General features: G+C 43.4%; 1 protein-coding gene across 1 annotated transcript; it reads left to right on the top strand.

Annotated features, from left to right (window-relative positions):
• Positions 1-448: 448 nt before the first annotated feature.
• zfhx2 (zinc finger homeobox 2) lies at positions 449-13,077 on the top strand. The gene is made up of 5 exons (XM_080050160.1): positions 449-535; positions 2,835-2,993; positions 4,747-4,804; positions 5,068-9,206; positions 9,974-13,077. The coding sequence occupies exons 1-5, from the start codon at positions 530-532 to the stop codon at positions 10,397-10,399; spliced, it is 4,788 nt and encodes a 1,595-aa protein (XP_079906286.1). The 5' UTR covers positions 449-529; the 3' UTR covers positions 10,400-13,077.
• Positions 13,078-13,478: the final 401 nt, after the last annotated feature.

Consider the following 13,478-nt stretch of genomic DNA (forward strand, 5'->3'; position numbering starts at 1 on the left):
TACAATTTTTAAAACATTAAATAAATAAATAAAAAATATTCACCTTTCAGTGTGGAAGAAAATAAAGAAATAGGCCTATTTTTTCCACATTAAAGGGGATTCCGTGTAGCCGAATCCATATGCCTTCACATAGGCCTACTTTGGTGGAATATTATCTAGCCTAGATCTAATTGCCTTTAATGTTTTCTTCTTCTTGTTTTTATTGCTCAATAAATTATCTGCGTTTTTGCGTCATTAATAATATCTTCGGCTTACATAAGGGATTTGATAGCCGTGTGTATGTCCCCTATGAATGTCAGCAATCAGCCTTGGGGGGAGCTGTGGTCTGTTTACCAGAGGGGAGAGGAGAGAGGGATAGGGCGAATGAAGGGAGGGAGGGGGAGAGGTAGAGAGAGAGAGGGAGGGAGGTAGACTACAGAGAGAGAGAGAGAGAGAGGGCAGGCAAGAAAACTTTTCACTTCTGAGGAGCCAGTACGGGAGGAAGCGTGTGTGCGCGTATGTGTGTGTGCGTGCTGGAGCAGCGGCGACCATGCAGGTAAAGGAGGAAAACACACACTGCATTAGCTAATTGCTCCGAACTTAATTAAACGCCGTACGTGATCGCTTTAATTGTGCCGATGTGAGTGCGGAGAGTGGCCTGTCTGCGACTGATAGGGGGAATCGAGCTGCGAAACGACGGATCGTGCCCGTGTAGGACTAATCTGATCCTTTATAGAAATCCAACATTAAAACCCAAACTTTTTACCCCCCTCCGTCTTCCTTTTCGCCTACTCTCCCTAAACGCCACCCCCCACCGTCGAGTTTAGTAGGCTATAGGACCGCGGCGCACGTACTCCCCGCAAGTAGCTATCCCCCCCCCCCCCTAACGTTTAATTCTTTCGCCAATTACGGCGTGAAGCTGCCCAAATGATAGTTTAAATGGCCGTGTGTTGCACTGTAAGTATGGGTGTTTTTGAGCAATGGGAACGCGTCAAAAAATGGCTCTATAGCTGGGCGGCGGAGGCATGAGAAGGAGGGGGTGCGAGTGTTAACACATCTGTAAACGGAGCCCACGTTCATTAATTAAATGGCTTAAGTCCGGCTAGGCCTCAATTTGCGCTGTTGAGCAGCAGGCGGCGGGCGGTGCAACGCCACACGCCCGACTGGCAGCCCACAATCAGCGGTGTGAGGACGCAACTCGAGGCCGAGGTTTTTTTTGGGAGCTGAAAGCCCCTCAGTGAGTGTTTTTCTATCCCGGACGAACTCGCTCGGTGCTACCGGAGCTGCAGTTCCCACCTGGACCAAGGGGCAGAGTTTGTGGGGGGAGCAGTAGAGCAGCCAGTTGGAGACAGTTTGAGGAGCTGGTTAATTATCTATGCCTTGCTAACAGAGCTAGCTAGCAAAGTGACACGACTGTTATTAGCTCAGCACCCCTGCCTCCCCTCCCCTATTTTTTTGTTTATTAATGTAATGACCGTCCAGCCGTCAACGACAAACCAGCGAGGAGATTATAACCGTCCTGTCCTGTTGCAGTTTTTCGGAGAAGGGACTGGCCGTCGCTGCGGGATTATTTTCACTAAACTGCCCAGCTAACACGACTGTAATGCGACGTTACCAGGGAGGGGGGCTCCTCAACCTAGCTTGCTAGCTAATTGATTCATCTCCGGTTGGCATAGCTAATTAGACCGCTCGTTAATTAGCCAACTACGAGTAAGGATCAGTCAGTGTCGTTCTATATCTCAGCTTTTAATTATGAAACTCGTGACCAGGAGCTTTCCAACATGATATGCTCTGCAGATATAGACTTGTCGTAATTTTATCTGGTCATATAACCCTGCTAGCAGCTTGCTAATTGGCATGACGAGGAAGTGAGCTTCGGAGCTGTGTTGGTATTTTTCCTCAATCATGAGCATGAATTTGCTGTGTTGGATTATGAATGCTTGCAGCTGTGTGGTAAATAAAGAATCCTGCTTACAGTGGGTCTGTTTAGACTTCCTTAAATAACTGCACGCGAGGAACAGTTTGGACATTTTATCATGCATGACGCCCGAACGCATTAAACTCGATCTCGTATCATATTTAATGCAATGCAACCAGGTTTTCCTCGTATTGATTTAAAACGGAAGGGAAATTAATTGGTTCGAGAGACAGTGTGCGCGTTGCAGGCTACACTGTCAAGCAGCAAACGGATGTTATGATCTATGATGTGTGTGTTCATTGAATGTCACTTCAGTATCTTCTGTATCTAATACATTGCAACGTGTATGATCCGTCAGATCACTTTGCTGCACGTTAGAAGTCTCAAGAGGTTTGAAACAATGGACATTGCATGTAGATCACACTTGAAATTGTCAGCAGTGCAAAGTAAAATCTTCTGAAAGCCTTATTGTCAACACAAAGCTGTCTTTCAAAACAATGTCACTGTCTTTTAATTTGATTCGGCCGCTGCAGACAAAATGTTGGGATCGCACCTACAAAACATGGTGGTCGATCTTAAAAACAAGTCAGGTATGCAACTTTGAATACATGCAGGGATGATATACTAATTCAGCTTTGGCATTACTGTTCATAAGGACATATGCCTTTTCCTTTGAAGGGCATATAACTGGCTTATGATTGTGGGTTCAAATTGGTAAACATGGAAATGCGTGATAAATACTGGTTGCCTAGCTAAGGTACCACCAGTAGGCTATACTGTTTTTGATAACATGAAATTGCTTCTTTTGATCACTATTTCTTTCTTTCTCACTTCTATGAAAACTCAAATGCTGCTTTTGTTATAAACATAACTGCCCCAGAAAGAGTAGGATTCTATTAACCTTGTAATTTTTTTTAAATGTACTACTTTTTGTCAGGAGGAGTGTGGAGAGCCTGTGAGCAGTAAAAGTAATGGGGTCGCAGAGTGGCTGTGCCCCCTGTGCCAAAAAGGACAAACGGACAGATGCTCCCTGTCTCTGCATCTCACTGAGCAACACAGCGTACTTCCATCTTGTCTCGACAGACTGTTAGACATTGTAAGTATAACTAAATGATATTATAAGGTTGTCAGTGTCATAATCTGTGTGTGTGACACAGGTTGGACTCCCTGTAGGGTAAAACTTTGTTACTTTGGGTTGTACATCAATTATGTGCCGTGTTTATTGTGGCCACTTGTTGCTGGCTGACATAGAGGGCAGAGGGGTTGGACCAAATATAAAATCCAATTACAATGTTGTTACTCTGAAGTAAATACACATTTGATTCATTTTGTTAAGTATTTATTTTATTGCTACTCTCTGAGGGATCAACTTGATAGTTTTTTTTTTATGCAGACAAGGTAAAAAAAGGCCTGATAGTTGATGCCTTCACTGCATTGGAAAACATTTCTTTTGACGTGGCAGGTTTTTCAGTTTATTTTTGCATAATATGGTACATATACAAAAACAAGAAACTGCATTTTAAAGAGTGATAGTGGTGACAAGTAGCCTGGTTCTACCAAGCCATCGTACTTAATTTCCTTTGTACAGAAGGTCTGGAACTGCTCAATTGACAAACGTTCACTCACTTGTAGGCGGGTGTCTGTTGAGGTTTAAAATGATTGGATCTGCCCAGTGCCACTCCGGATCTGCCATAACCAATCGCATAGCGTTTGGTTGTGACGTATGTCTTGCGCCGGGACTGCCCGGAAACCAACAAAACTCAGCAAAGCTTGTTCTTGCTCCGGCTTAAAATTAACGATATTTGGCAGCTTGCCACAACAGACTAAATAGCTTCTCTGGTATCCTTATCCATTGTCTTCCTGTGACTACAACTGAAACTGGCGCACAACCTCGACGTCATCGTTCTCAGCCACTCCCTCTGTTCGTTGATTGGACTGGCAGAAATCTGTTCGAGCCGGAACCCACGCATACACCGCAGCCCCAGACTGACTACTGAAGGGAAAATTAAATTTGAGCGGAAGTAGGTAGGCGGGCGGAGCCAGGCTAGGTCACAAGTAGACTTCCCACCATTTTAAAAAATAACTGAAAAACATATATGAGGATTACAAAATCAGTATTCACTGCTCAGCTGCTGGAACGTAATTTGTCTCTGTTGCTGTCCACCCTCTATATATCCGATAGGATCCCTTAGATGGATAATTTTTTTTTTTACTTTAACTTTTTCCAAATTTTGTGCAAACAGAATACAGACAGTACCGCAACACTGAATAGGTAGACCCATGAAGAATACTTTGGAAAAAGGCAAATAGAATTGCTTATGATACATCTAAATAACACATGTAAAATATACTATACTCTTTAGCTTTCTAGTTAAGCTAGAACAAATGGATAGGAAAAAGAAACACAGAAAAGCAAAAAACAGATGAAAATGTACTTGAAAAACAAACAAAAGTGGTGGTATGAGTAGGATACTCGAGACTATAACGGTATCATCATTGTTTTCCCTAATCAGTTTATCAAGTGCAAGACAAGTTATCACCTCTTTCTATGAGGTATGGGTCCAATTTTAAGATGTATAACTTCATTAATCTACTGTTGGGGTCAACAAAGCAACAAGAAACGCAAGGACGACAGGTAACATGTTTGCATTGGAAAGTTATATTAAAGGTGTGATTATGACTGAGGGTGTTGTTTTCTGCCAGGGTTGCTAAGTGTTATATAACTACACATCTGTCATGCCTATATGTTGTGCTACTTTATAGTATTCAGCTGATATGAAAGGAGGTATTTCTGAATTAAGTTTGCTACAGGAATCTGGCTGACTCTCTCCTTTCATTTCTTTTAACAGGCTGTTCTAAAACAGGCTGCCAGTAGAGAGAAGGACAAAGGTGCTCACACGTCTGCAGGTGAGTGTTCAAAATGCCCTTTAACAAATTATTATTTAGATCATGAAAATAAAATAGTATGTCTTTGTTCTCTTTTAAAACGATCATTAGTAATTTCTTTAATTTTTTTTTAAGAATTTTAGAATTTTTTGCTTTTCTGTTAGACAGTTTTGGAGGGACAGAGGTGAAATGGGGTATAGAGGGTAATGAATGAAGGAATTTTGTTTCAGTTAGTTCACCATTTATTAGAATGTAAAAGTTTAATTGTGTATATATTTCATCAGGTGCGGAATCTTTCCAACTGAAGCCAGCTGAAGACACCAGTTCAGATCTCTGCCTGTCTAGTGAGAGCTCAGACGCTGCCCAGATGCTTGGTGACAAAGAGATGGAGGAAGAGGGAATAAAAGAACAGGAGGGGGGTGAAGTTGAGCCAGAGCCAGAAGAGGAGGGAAATCGGCTCACAGGAGCCAAACAGCAAAATGCAACTGAAAACACAGAATTGCCAGACACTAGTGAAAAGTCAGTGGGTAAAAACGGCGTGCCAGCTGAAAACAACACCCGGTCGTTCAAATGCAACGCCTGCCTGGAAACTTTTGCAAGCAGAAGTGCCTTGAGTGTTCATTACAACTCTACGTCCCACATTCAGAGGATGACAACAGGCTCTGCTAAACAAAGTGTTGAAAGTGAGCCCCAAACCCTCTCGGTTCCTCTCCTGTCTCGGCCATTTATATCAAACAAACCCTACCAGTGTGCTACATGTCGAGTCTCTTACAATCATGCCATCACCCTTGAGAGCCATATGAAATCTGTCTTGCACCAGTCCCGCAGCAGAAATGCTGGAATCCTTGCACATACTGCAAACAGCGCCGTGGCCACTACTAGTTTGGGTGGTAGTACACCCAGTGCTGCAAACACTGTGGTGACCACATCTGGAAATGGAACCATTCAGATAGGCACCACCACAAACTGTTCTGCTCCTGGGACATTGATGGTTACTGCTACGAAAGACACAGAGCAGATACCAACATCGCAAGTCGCTTCCTCCCTTCTCACTGCGCCTTTGGCCTCAGCTCAGGCGGTCTCAGCCTTTCTCACCCTGCTCACATCGAGTCCCAGCACCCTTTCACACTCCCTAATCCCCACCCTATTTGCGGCCGGTGCTGCTCCCGGTGCCGCCGTGCCTCAGCTTGTGCCTCAGCCTCAAATGGTCATGCCCTTGATCTTGAATGGGCTCCAAGGCCAAACCCAGCAGCACCAAGAGAACCAGCAACAAGGCCAGCTCCTTACCCAGTGTATGCCATTTGTAGGTCTAAGCCCAGCCCAGCAAGCCCTGCTAACCCAAAGACTAAACAGCTTACAGAACCAGTGGCCATCATTAGGAGTCCAGACAAACGTACAGTCCTGCTCGGAAGAGCAAAAACACACAATACAACAAGAAAGGCAGGAGAGTGATGAGACAGTTAAAGAGAAATTCAAGGATGGGGATAATAGGACTACAGAGAAACTAAAGGAAGAGGACAGTAAACATTCTGCACAAGGTCCTAATAAAGAAAGCAAAGTGGAGAATAATGAAGACAATGGGGAGGCACATAGAGATAGCACAACAGATGGAGACAACTCAATAAATCAGTTGGACCTGGAAGGGGACAAAGCAGCTCTCCTGAATCTCTCCCCATTGGCCACAGAGAAGAGCTTTCACAATAAGAACCTCTCTCCTGCATCGGTGCCCAGCAATTCAAGCCTAAGTCCTTTACATTTAAACCTCACACTTAGCCCCGATTCTACTCCTCAAAAATCCCAATCGGGCACCAGCCCTTGTGGCTCTCTTGGCACCCCAAAATCCAGTCCGAGTACAAATGCCTTAACTAACCACCAAACACGACCCCATTTTAACACAATGGGATCCATTTATCCAGACCTTCCAGTGCTGTCAGAGTTCCAGTCTGAGGTTCTTTGGGCGTTCTTTGAGTCCCGCAGTGAGGCTGATGCTGCGAGTCCTCCGCATGAGGACTGTGAGGCGCTGGGCAGAGAGGTAGGTCTTTCTGAGGAAAAGGTACGTAGGTGGCTAAGCCAAGCAAGACATGCAAAGCAGAGGCAGAGGGCAACAGAGTTAGAACACCTGCAAAGTTTGGCAGGCTTTACAATGCATCCCCAAAGTTCTGACAATGACGATGAGGAGAACTCACTGATCATAGCAGAAGATGAAGAAGAGGCAACAGGCAGTCAGGCAATGGATTTATCAAGTACAAGAGTTAAACGCAGACGGAGAGAGGGTCAGGAAAATTCCTGTCTCACTTCTGACTCAGAAAACGAGGTCTACACCTCTGTCATTGTGTCTGACGAGGAAAGTCAGAATGATTCTATGAGGGAAGGTCTCGAAAGCCCTTCCAAAGATGAAACACATTGGGAGGTTCATGGCGAAAAGGGCTCAGTTGGAGGAAAGGTCTTGCGCTCCACAACCGTGTTTCTCTCAGATGCAGAGGAAGAGTATGAAGATGAAGAAGGCGGCGGGGGTCAGAGGGCCAAGAGGAAAAAACGAAAAAGGGAGTTTGATCGGGACGAGGTTGAAGTGAAGAAGGAAAGACAGGACCCGGATGTGGATCTAGAGTTGGAGGCCCAAGGGGATCCTCCAAGTTCCCTGTCCCATGCTATGGACCTCCATGAGATTCCGACCGGTGCTCTCCACTCACTTCCCCTGTCCCTTGCTCCCTTTTCTACTCAGTTCCTCAGCCCTTATGTCCTCTCTCTTACTCCGTCATTGGTCGCAGATGGACGCAAGATACCAGTCTTTCCTAACCCGCCAAATATCACGCGCTTCTCAAGCTCGCTTTTCTCCCAGTCGCTCTCCTCTCACAACCAAACTTCTCACTACCTGTCCAATGGTGGTGACTGTGAGTCAGCGCTGGATTTAAGCATGGGGAAAAACAACTCAAAATCTACTTCCTCCTCATCACTGGCTGATAAAATTGCTGCACAGAAGGGACAGTTGTTAGATGGGCTTGGTCTGAGGCCCACATCCAAAGGTCTGGTAGTAGTCCAGGTGAAGCCTGAACCTCTTTCTGCCATGTCCTCTTCCAACAGCAGTATGAGTCTGGTCAACTGCAATAACATGACAAAGTCTAGTATTTACATGAGAGCAGCAGAGAAAATGAATGCCACACTGTTGGAAAGGGAGCGAGAAAAGGAGAGGGATCATGATCAGCAGCAGAGGAAGTCCAAAGGAAAACGGTATCGGGATATGCGACGTTCAAGGACCATTATCCAAGCTGAACAACTTGATATTCTGTATGGCTGCTATTTCAAAGACCCAAATCCTGGTAAACATGAGTTTGAACAGATTTCAGAGTGGGTCCACCTTCCAAAGAAGGTTGTTCAGATTTGGTTCCAGAACATGAGGGCCAGGGAACGGAAGGGTGAGGTCCGATTCATCAGTGACGGGACCCTGGCGGCCGTTGGCAAACCTCTCATAAAATTTACTTGGCCTCTTTCTAAACCCATCTTCTCCAATAAGTCTCTTCCAAATAATACCGGTTGCATCCAAACTACTCCTATTGTACGCACCCTCATAAAGACGGAGAGAGAACCTGTAAAGGATGTGGCCAAACCTGCTGTGTTGAAAAAATTCATCCCAGTCCCTATCAAGCCTAAGGAGGTTGTTTCCTCTACCACAGTCTCTACTGTGAGCAGCAGTGCTTCTGCAGTGCCAAAGACCAAGCTCGAAACCACCAGCAACGTCACTATGGTCAAAGTTGCACCCAAAGTAAATATCCCTGTCCTTTTAGCACCACCCAAGGATCCGATCCCCATAGCCCCTCGACCAACCCAGAAACGAAAGCTAGAAGAGGAAAGCGAGGAAGAAAAGACTGATGATGAGAGAGATAGTGAAAATGAGATTGGTCCTGTACCAGGGACCATTAACCGCATGGTTCCCAAACTGCCCACAACGCCCATCAACAACAGGCCCCCTGGCACAACGGTGGTACCACATAAACAGAATGGTATCAACTACTGGACCCCCAAAGTCCCCATTAAGATCAACACCCTATCAAGAGAACAACTGGCTCTTCCCACACACAAGCCTGTTCGTACCATCCCCCCTCCCCCCACCCCCAGCATTGCGCCAGTCAGCCCAAATACCCCCAGCTCTGCCAAAGCGGCCAGCCCCTCCACCCCGGTTTTAGCTAAATCAAGCCCGACAGAAAGCAGCTTTCTGCCCCACTCATCCAGCCGTAGGCCACGCACACACCTGTCCTGTCTACAGCTGTCCATCCTGCAGTCCTGTTACGAGACCTGTGCTCACCCCAACGCCATGGAGTGCGAGGCTATCGGCACCGAGCTCAACCTTCCACTCAAGGTGGTGCAGATCTGGTTCCAAAACACAAGAGCGAAGGAGAAGCGCTGGAGGCTACAGCAAGAGAAAATGGTAAGCTGGCAAGTAGACTTACTCTGCAGCATTTTGTGAAGGCTTTGATACAATATCACATAATTGTAAGGAGAATGTAAGTCATTGAGAGGAGGAGACATTATTTTTTGTTTGCATAACATTGCTGCGTTACCCCTTTTTTCAGGGCTGGGTTATAGTATAACATATTTCATTGACTTGCAGTAGAATTACATTGATGCAATGTTGTTGTTTTACAATATTTATTTGAATTCATATAATTCAAAGCAAATTCTAAATAAAAATCATCTTGACTCATCAAGAGTTTTTCCTGATGGAATGCAGAGCAAGGGAGCTCAGTTTATTATTTCATGCAATCTGGAATGTTTTTGTCAGATTGTCATTACAATCACTGCCAAAAAATTTCCTTAAAATTGACTTCAACTTACAACAAAAATGTTTGACCTATAAAGCTAATGTGTCCAGAAATTCTGCAGTTGACATTCAGCATTTTTACTATAGTTTGCGGATTTATTTTAGTTGTATAATATAAACCGTATTTGGGGTACGAGTATTGCTTAGTTTTAAGTACTGAAACGGTTTCACAGATGGCACATGTTGGCCAATATAATCAATACATTTCCTTTCAAAACAAAATTATGAATAGATAACACTACTTATCGTTATATAGAGGGGGTGGAATTTTAGACAGCTTGTTAATTAAAACAAATCTTGGCCTTGAAATCATAGAACATTTAACTAATTTCCTCTCTCCCTCTATGGTCTCATCTATCCATCCCCATTCTTAGTCTCCTCTTTCTGGTGGGAAGGTGGACATGAGCTCAGGAAGCTACTTGCAGTACAACGCCATCAAAGCTAATCGGCCCATCCTGCCCAAACCTGTTCAGCTGACAGTTACTGAACCTCCAGTTTCCCCAGTGGCCGGCCAGCCAGTGCCAAAGGAGACCCTGACAGGCCACTGCGATGCCTGCAACGTCACCTTTGAATCCCGCGCTGCAGCGAGGACCCATGTCTTCTCCCCACGTCATCTGGCCACCCTGAGAACCACTAACTTTGGCCAGCCGCCGACGCTCGTCAACAAGAATGGAACCGGAAATGGCGGACCTGGCAGTGGTGTGCCGGGCGCTCAGGGCCCTCTTTCCGCTTCTGGAACTGGTTCCGTAGGGGAGATAGTAATTGAGTCACCTCCACCGACGGCCACCAGCAACAGTTAAAGACTCAGATCAGGATTGGTCTGCACACTGACTATTCTTAGACCCATTTGGGCTCCCTAGATTTTAATAAACAAATTTGAGCACTAATCCTCGAAAGCTAATATTCTCTAGTTTCTGAAGTTGGCTCCCCCTGCACCTGCTACCCCCTTGCTCAACGTTGGCTGACTCACTACCCGTTCAAAGCTATAGTTCACCTGGAATCTAATACAACAGCAGACTTTTTTTTCATGCTGCTTCACACTTAACCAGTTGCTGTTTGATAAGCGATGAACACATGTAAAGTCTCCTGCAGTCCTCACACACTTATCCAAACATTTTTGGTCCTACGCCTGTGGTTATATATTACCTTACGTCAATGACCTTCCTATAATTTGTAAAGGCACTCACCTTGCCATGCTTGAACTGTCCTACCCTGAAGACTGATGCAAAAGTGTTCTCTCTTTGGAAGTGGCCACTTGATGATAGGCCCCGAAACACTTTTTGGGATAATGATATGAAATACTCACATTAACACCGAGTTTTCTCCTGTGGAATTGTTTTTTTTTTCTCATGCCTACTTTTTACTTTTAGGGCAAAGATTTCTTGGATGATATGTGACTGGGCTGAACCATTGGGAGAGCATGAACTGGTATTGACTGTGACCTTTTTATTTGCTACAGAAGTGTGATCTGAAGAGTGTTGTGTCCACTCATTTGGGATGAAAAAAAAATAGGTACTTAAGAGTGAATAGGGTGGTTGAAATGTCTCCATTTACATGTTCATAGTTTTCACGACAATCCAAATCGACAAGGCAAAAAGAGAGGCTGAGTAAAGTAGAATCTTGGCATAGCGCACTTTGACACATTTTACATAGTTTGAAATGTTTTTAAGCATTCTAATGAAAGTGTCTTTATGGAAAAATGAAAGATGCATGTTGGATGCCTTTTTAATATAAATCACGTGAAATAAATTGATTTTTGCTAGGCTTTTGAAACATGCTTTAGGTTTGAAGCATAATATTGTGGGAGAAGCAAACCCGGGTATATAAATGAAGGGGAGCTCTGTTCCAAAATGCTTTTTTATCCATCTTTTGGGGGAAACATGAATGTTATCTGTATCTAGAACATAGTGAATCCTGCCGGTAAAATTGTCTGCACTCTCTTGGCCCAGGACTATAATTATAAACTAGTTTTTTTTACAACACATTTCTTTGATCCTGTGGATTTGACTTTCCCTCCAAACTGTGTATATCTCGTTTTGAAACATAGCTCTTCTAACCTGCTGGGAGGAACAAATGTTTTCACCTACTGTAGGTTTTTCAAAAGAAATGACCGCCTTAAGAAGAATCTCCACCAGTTATATCCATTTAAGCCCAGGTGTTCTTCGTGTAAATTTTGAAAATTAGTATCACGCCTGACACAGGAGGTTCAGAGCAATCTCGTAAATGTATGGTTTTCTTTGCATAGAAAACTGTATAAGACGGCAAAGTAAAGTACTCATTTTAATAACGTCAATATTTATACAAATGACAATAGAAGCAATTAAAAACTGGTGTAACAGATTTATATTTATAGGTCAACAGCCAAGTCTCTAGAGATATAAAGAGAAGGGGCTGTCCTCCACCCCGGCCCCCCCCCGCCCCCTCTCGTTTAAAAAAAAGTGTTGATAGAGTTACTAATTCTGTTAATGTACGTGCTGTGAAATGAGATCTAATATCTGGAAAACCATAACAAGGGAGAAAGTTGGATATTTCAAGTATCCTTATGGGGCTAATGGATACTCAAATCTTGGAAGCGAATTGGGGAAACATTAAATGTGTTGCCTGAGAGCTAATAAGATGGTGCTGTGTTGAAGGACACATAACATACTAAAGATGTTTTCCTTCAATTTAAGTTGTATATTAATGTTACTATTGATAGTTTTAACAAAATGCAAAACTAAAAACATGAACTTTTTGTAAAGAAATATATTAAGAAAAATAACTGATATTCCAAAGTAATCCTCCCTTTGCTTTTCTGTCTTTCAAAAACCAAAAAGCAATCTTGAGGTTGACAGAGAGCAGGAGAGGTGTTCGTAAATGCAAACTGTAAAGGACACATCCCATGGCTTGACACTTGCACTATAGTCCACAATTTTTGCACAAGCTACAGACATTTCAAATGAACACAGCCATTAACAGAACCGTAAAAGTCACTTGGTGTTTTTTTCTTTGTTTGTTTTTTTTCTAAACAAAGGGTAAGAATTTCCTTTCATGAGTAATAATTTGTACTCCTGTTAAACTGTATCTTGTGTGTAAAGCAAGGACCGGAGTGCTCTAACTTCAAGACTGGGATTACATACACACACACAGACATGGTGTTGCACTGTCCAAGATAGAGAGGTTTTTATGGAGATCTGATTTTTATTCCCCTGTGTTTCAATGTCACTTTGATTATCACTATTGTTATAACTGTACTACTTCTTATGCGATTTATCATTACTACTCACCACTGTTTTTGATTATTATTGATCCATAATGGTTTTAAATGCCACCTTTTTGCTCAAAAACAATATGGTATTCCTATGAATATTGAACAATAATAGTGGCAGTGTTGTTATGACTTGTTAGATTTTTGATTAAGCTTATTTTTTCCTCCTCACTTGTACCTGCCTTTTTGTGTTTGGTCTCCATTATGCTTTCTTTGATATACAGAAAAATAAATAAAATCAGTTGAACAACAACTCATATCAGTCTGAATGCACTGCCATTGAAACATGTATTCTTTTTCCATGTGTGACAACTAAGAGTGTTAACATTCTTCATCTAATCACTCTACTTGAATCTAAGGTTTTACCTGAGTAGCATATTTAAACAAAGGTTACTGAGGTCACGCTGGGGGAGACAATTTATATGACGCTCAAATGTGCCTGGAATTAATTTGCTGAACAATTGGCTCCCCTAGTCAATTTACTGACAGAGATATGATCGACAGGAAAGTAATCCAATTAAAGACACCCATGCGATTTGGGAACCGGAAAATCCAGCGCGATTACCCAATAAGAAGGCAGCTGACACCAAGAAGGTTTGTCTATAAACGTCTGCTGACGAATAGGAGTGAGA

The sequence above is a fragment of the Ammodytes marinus genome (genome assembly GCF_949987685.1).
Source record: "Ammodytes marinus genome assembly, chromosome: 21".
NCBI classification, from domain to species: Eukaryota; Metazoa; Chordata; class Actinopteri; order Uranoscopiformes; family Ammodytidae; genus Ammodytes; species Ammodytes marinus.

What these genes read in the sequence shown, in the direction of transcription:
- zfhx2 (XM_080050160.1), top strand. An exon ending in AGGTGCTCACACGTCTGCAG is followed by an intron (nt 4,805 to 5,067) that starts GTGAGTGTTCAA and finishes ATATTTCATCAG; the next exon opens with GTGCGGAATCTTTCCAACTG. An exon ending in GGCTACAGCAAGAGAAAATG is followed by an intron (nt 9,207 to 9,973) that starts GTAAGCTGGCAA and finishes CCCCATTCTTAG; the next exon opens with TCTCCTCTTTCTGGTGGGAA.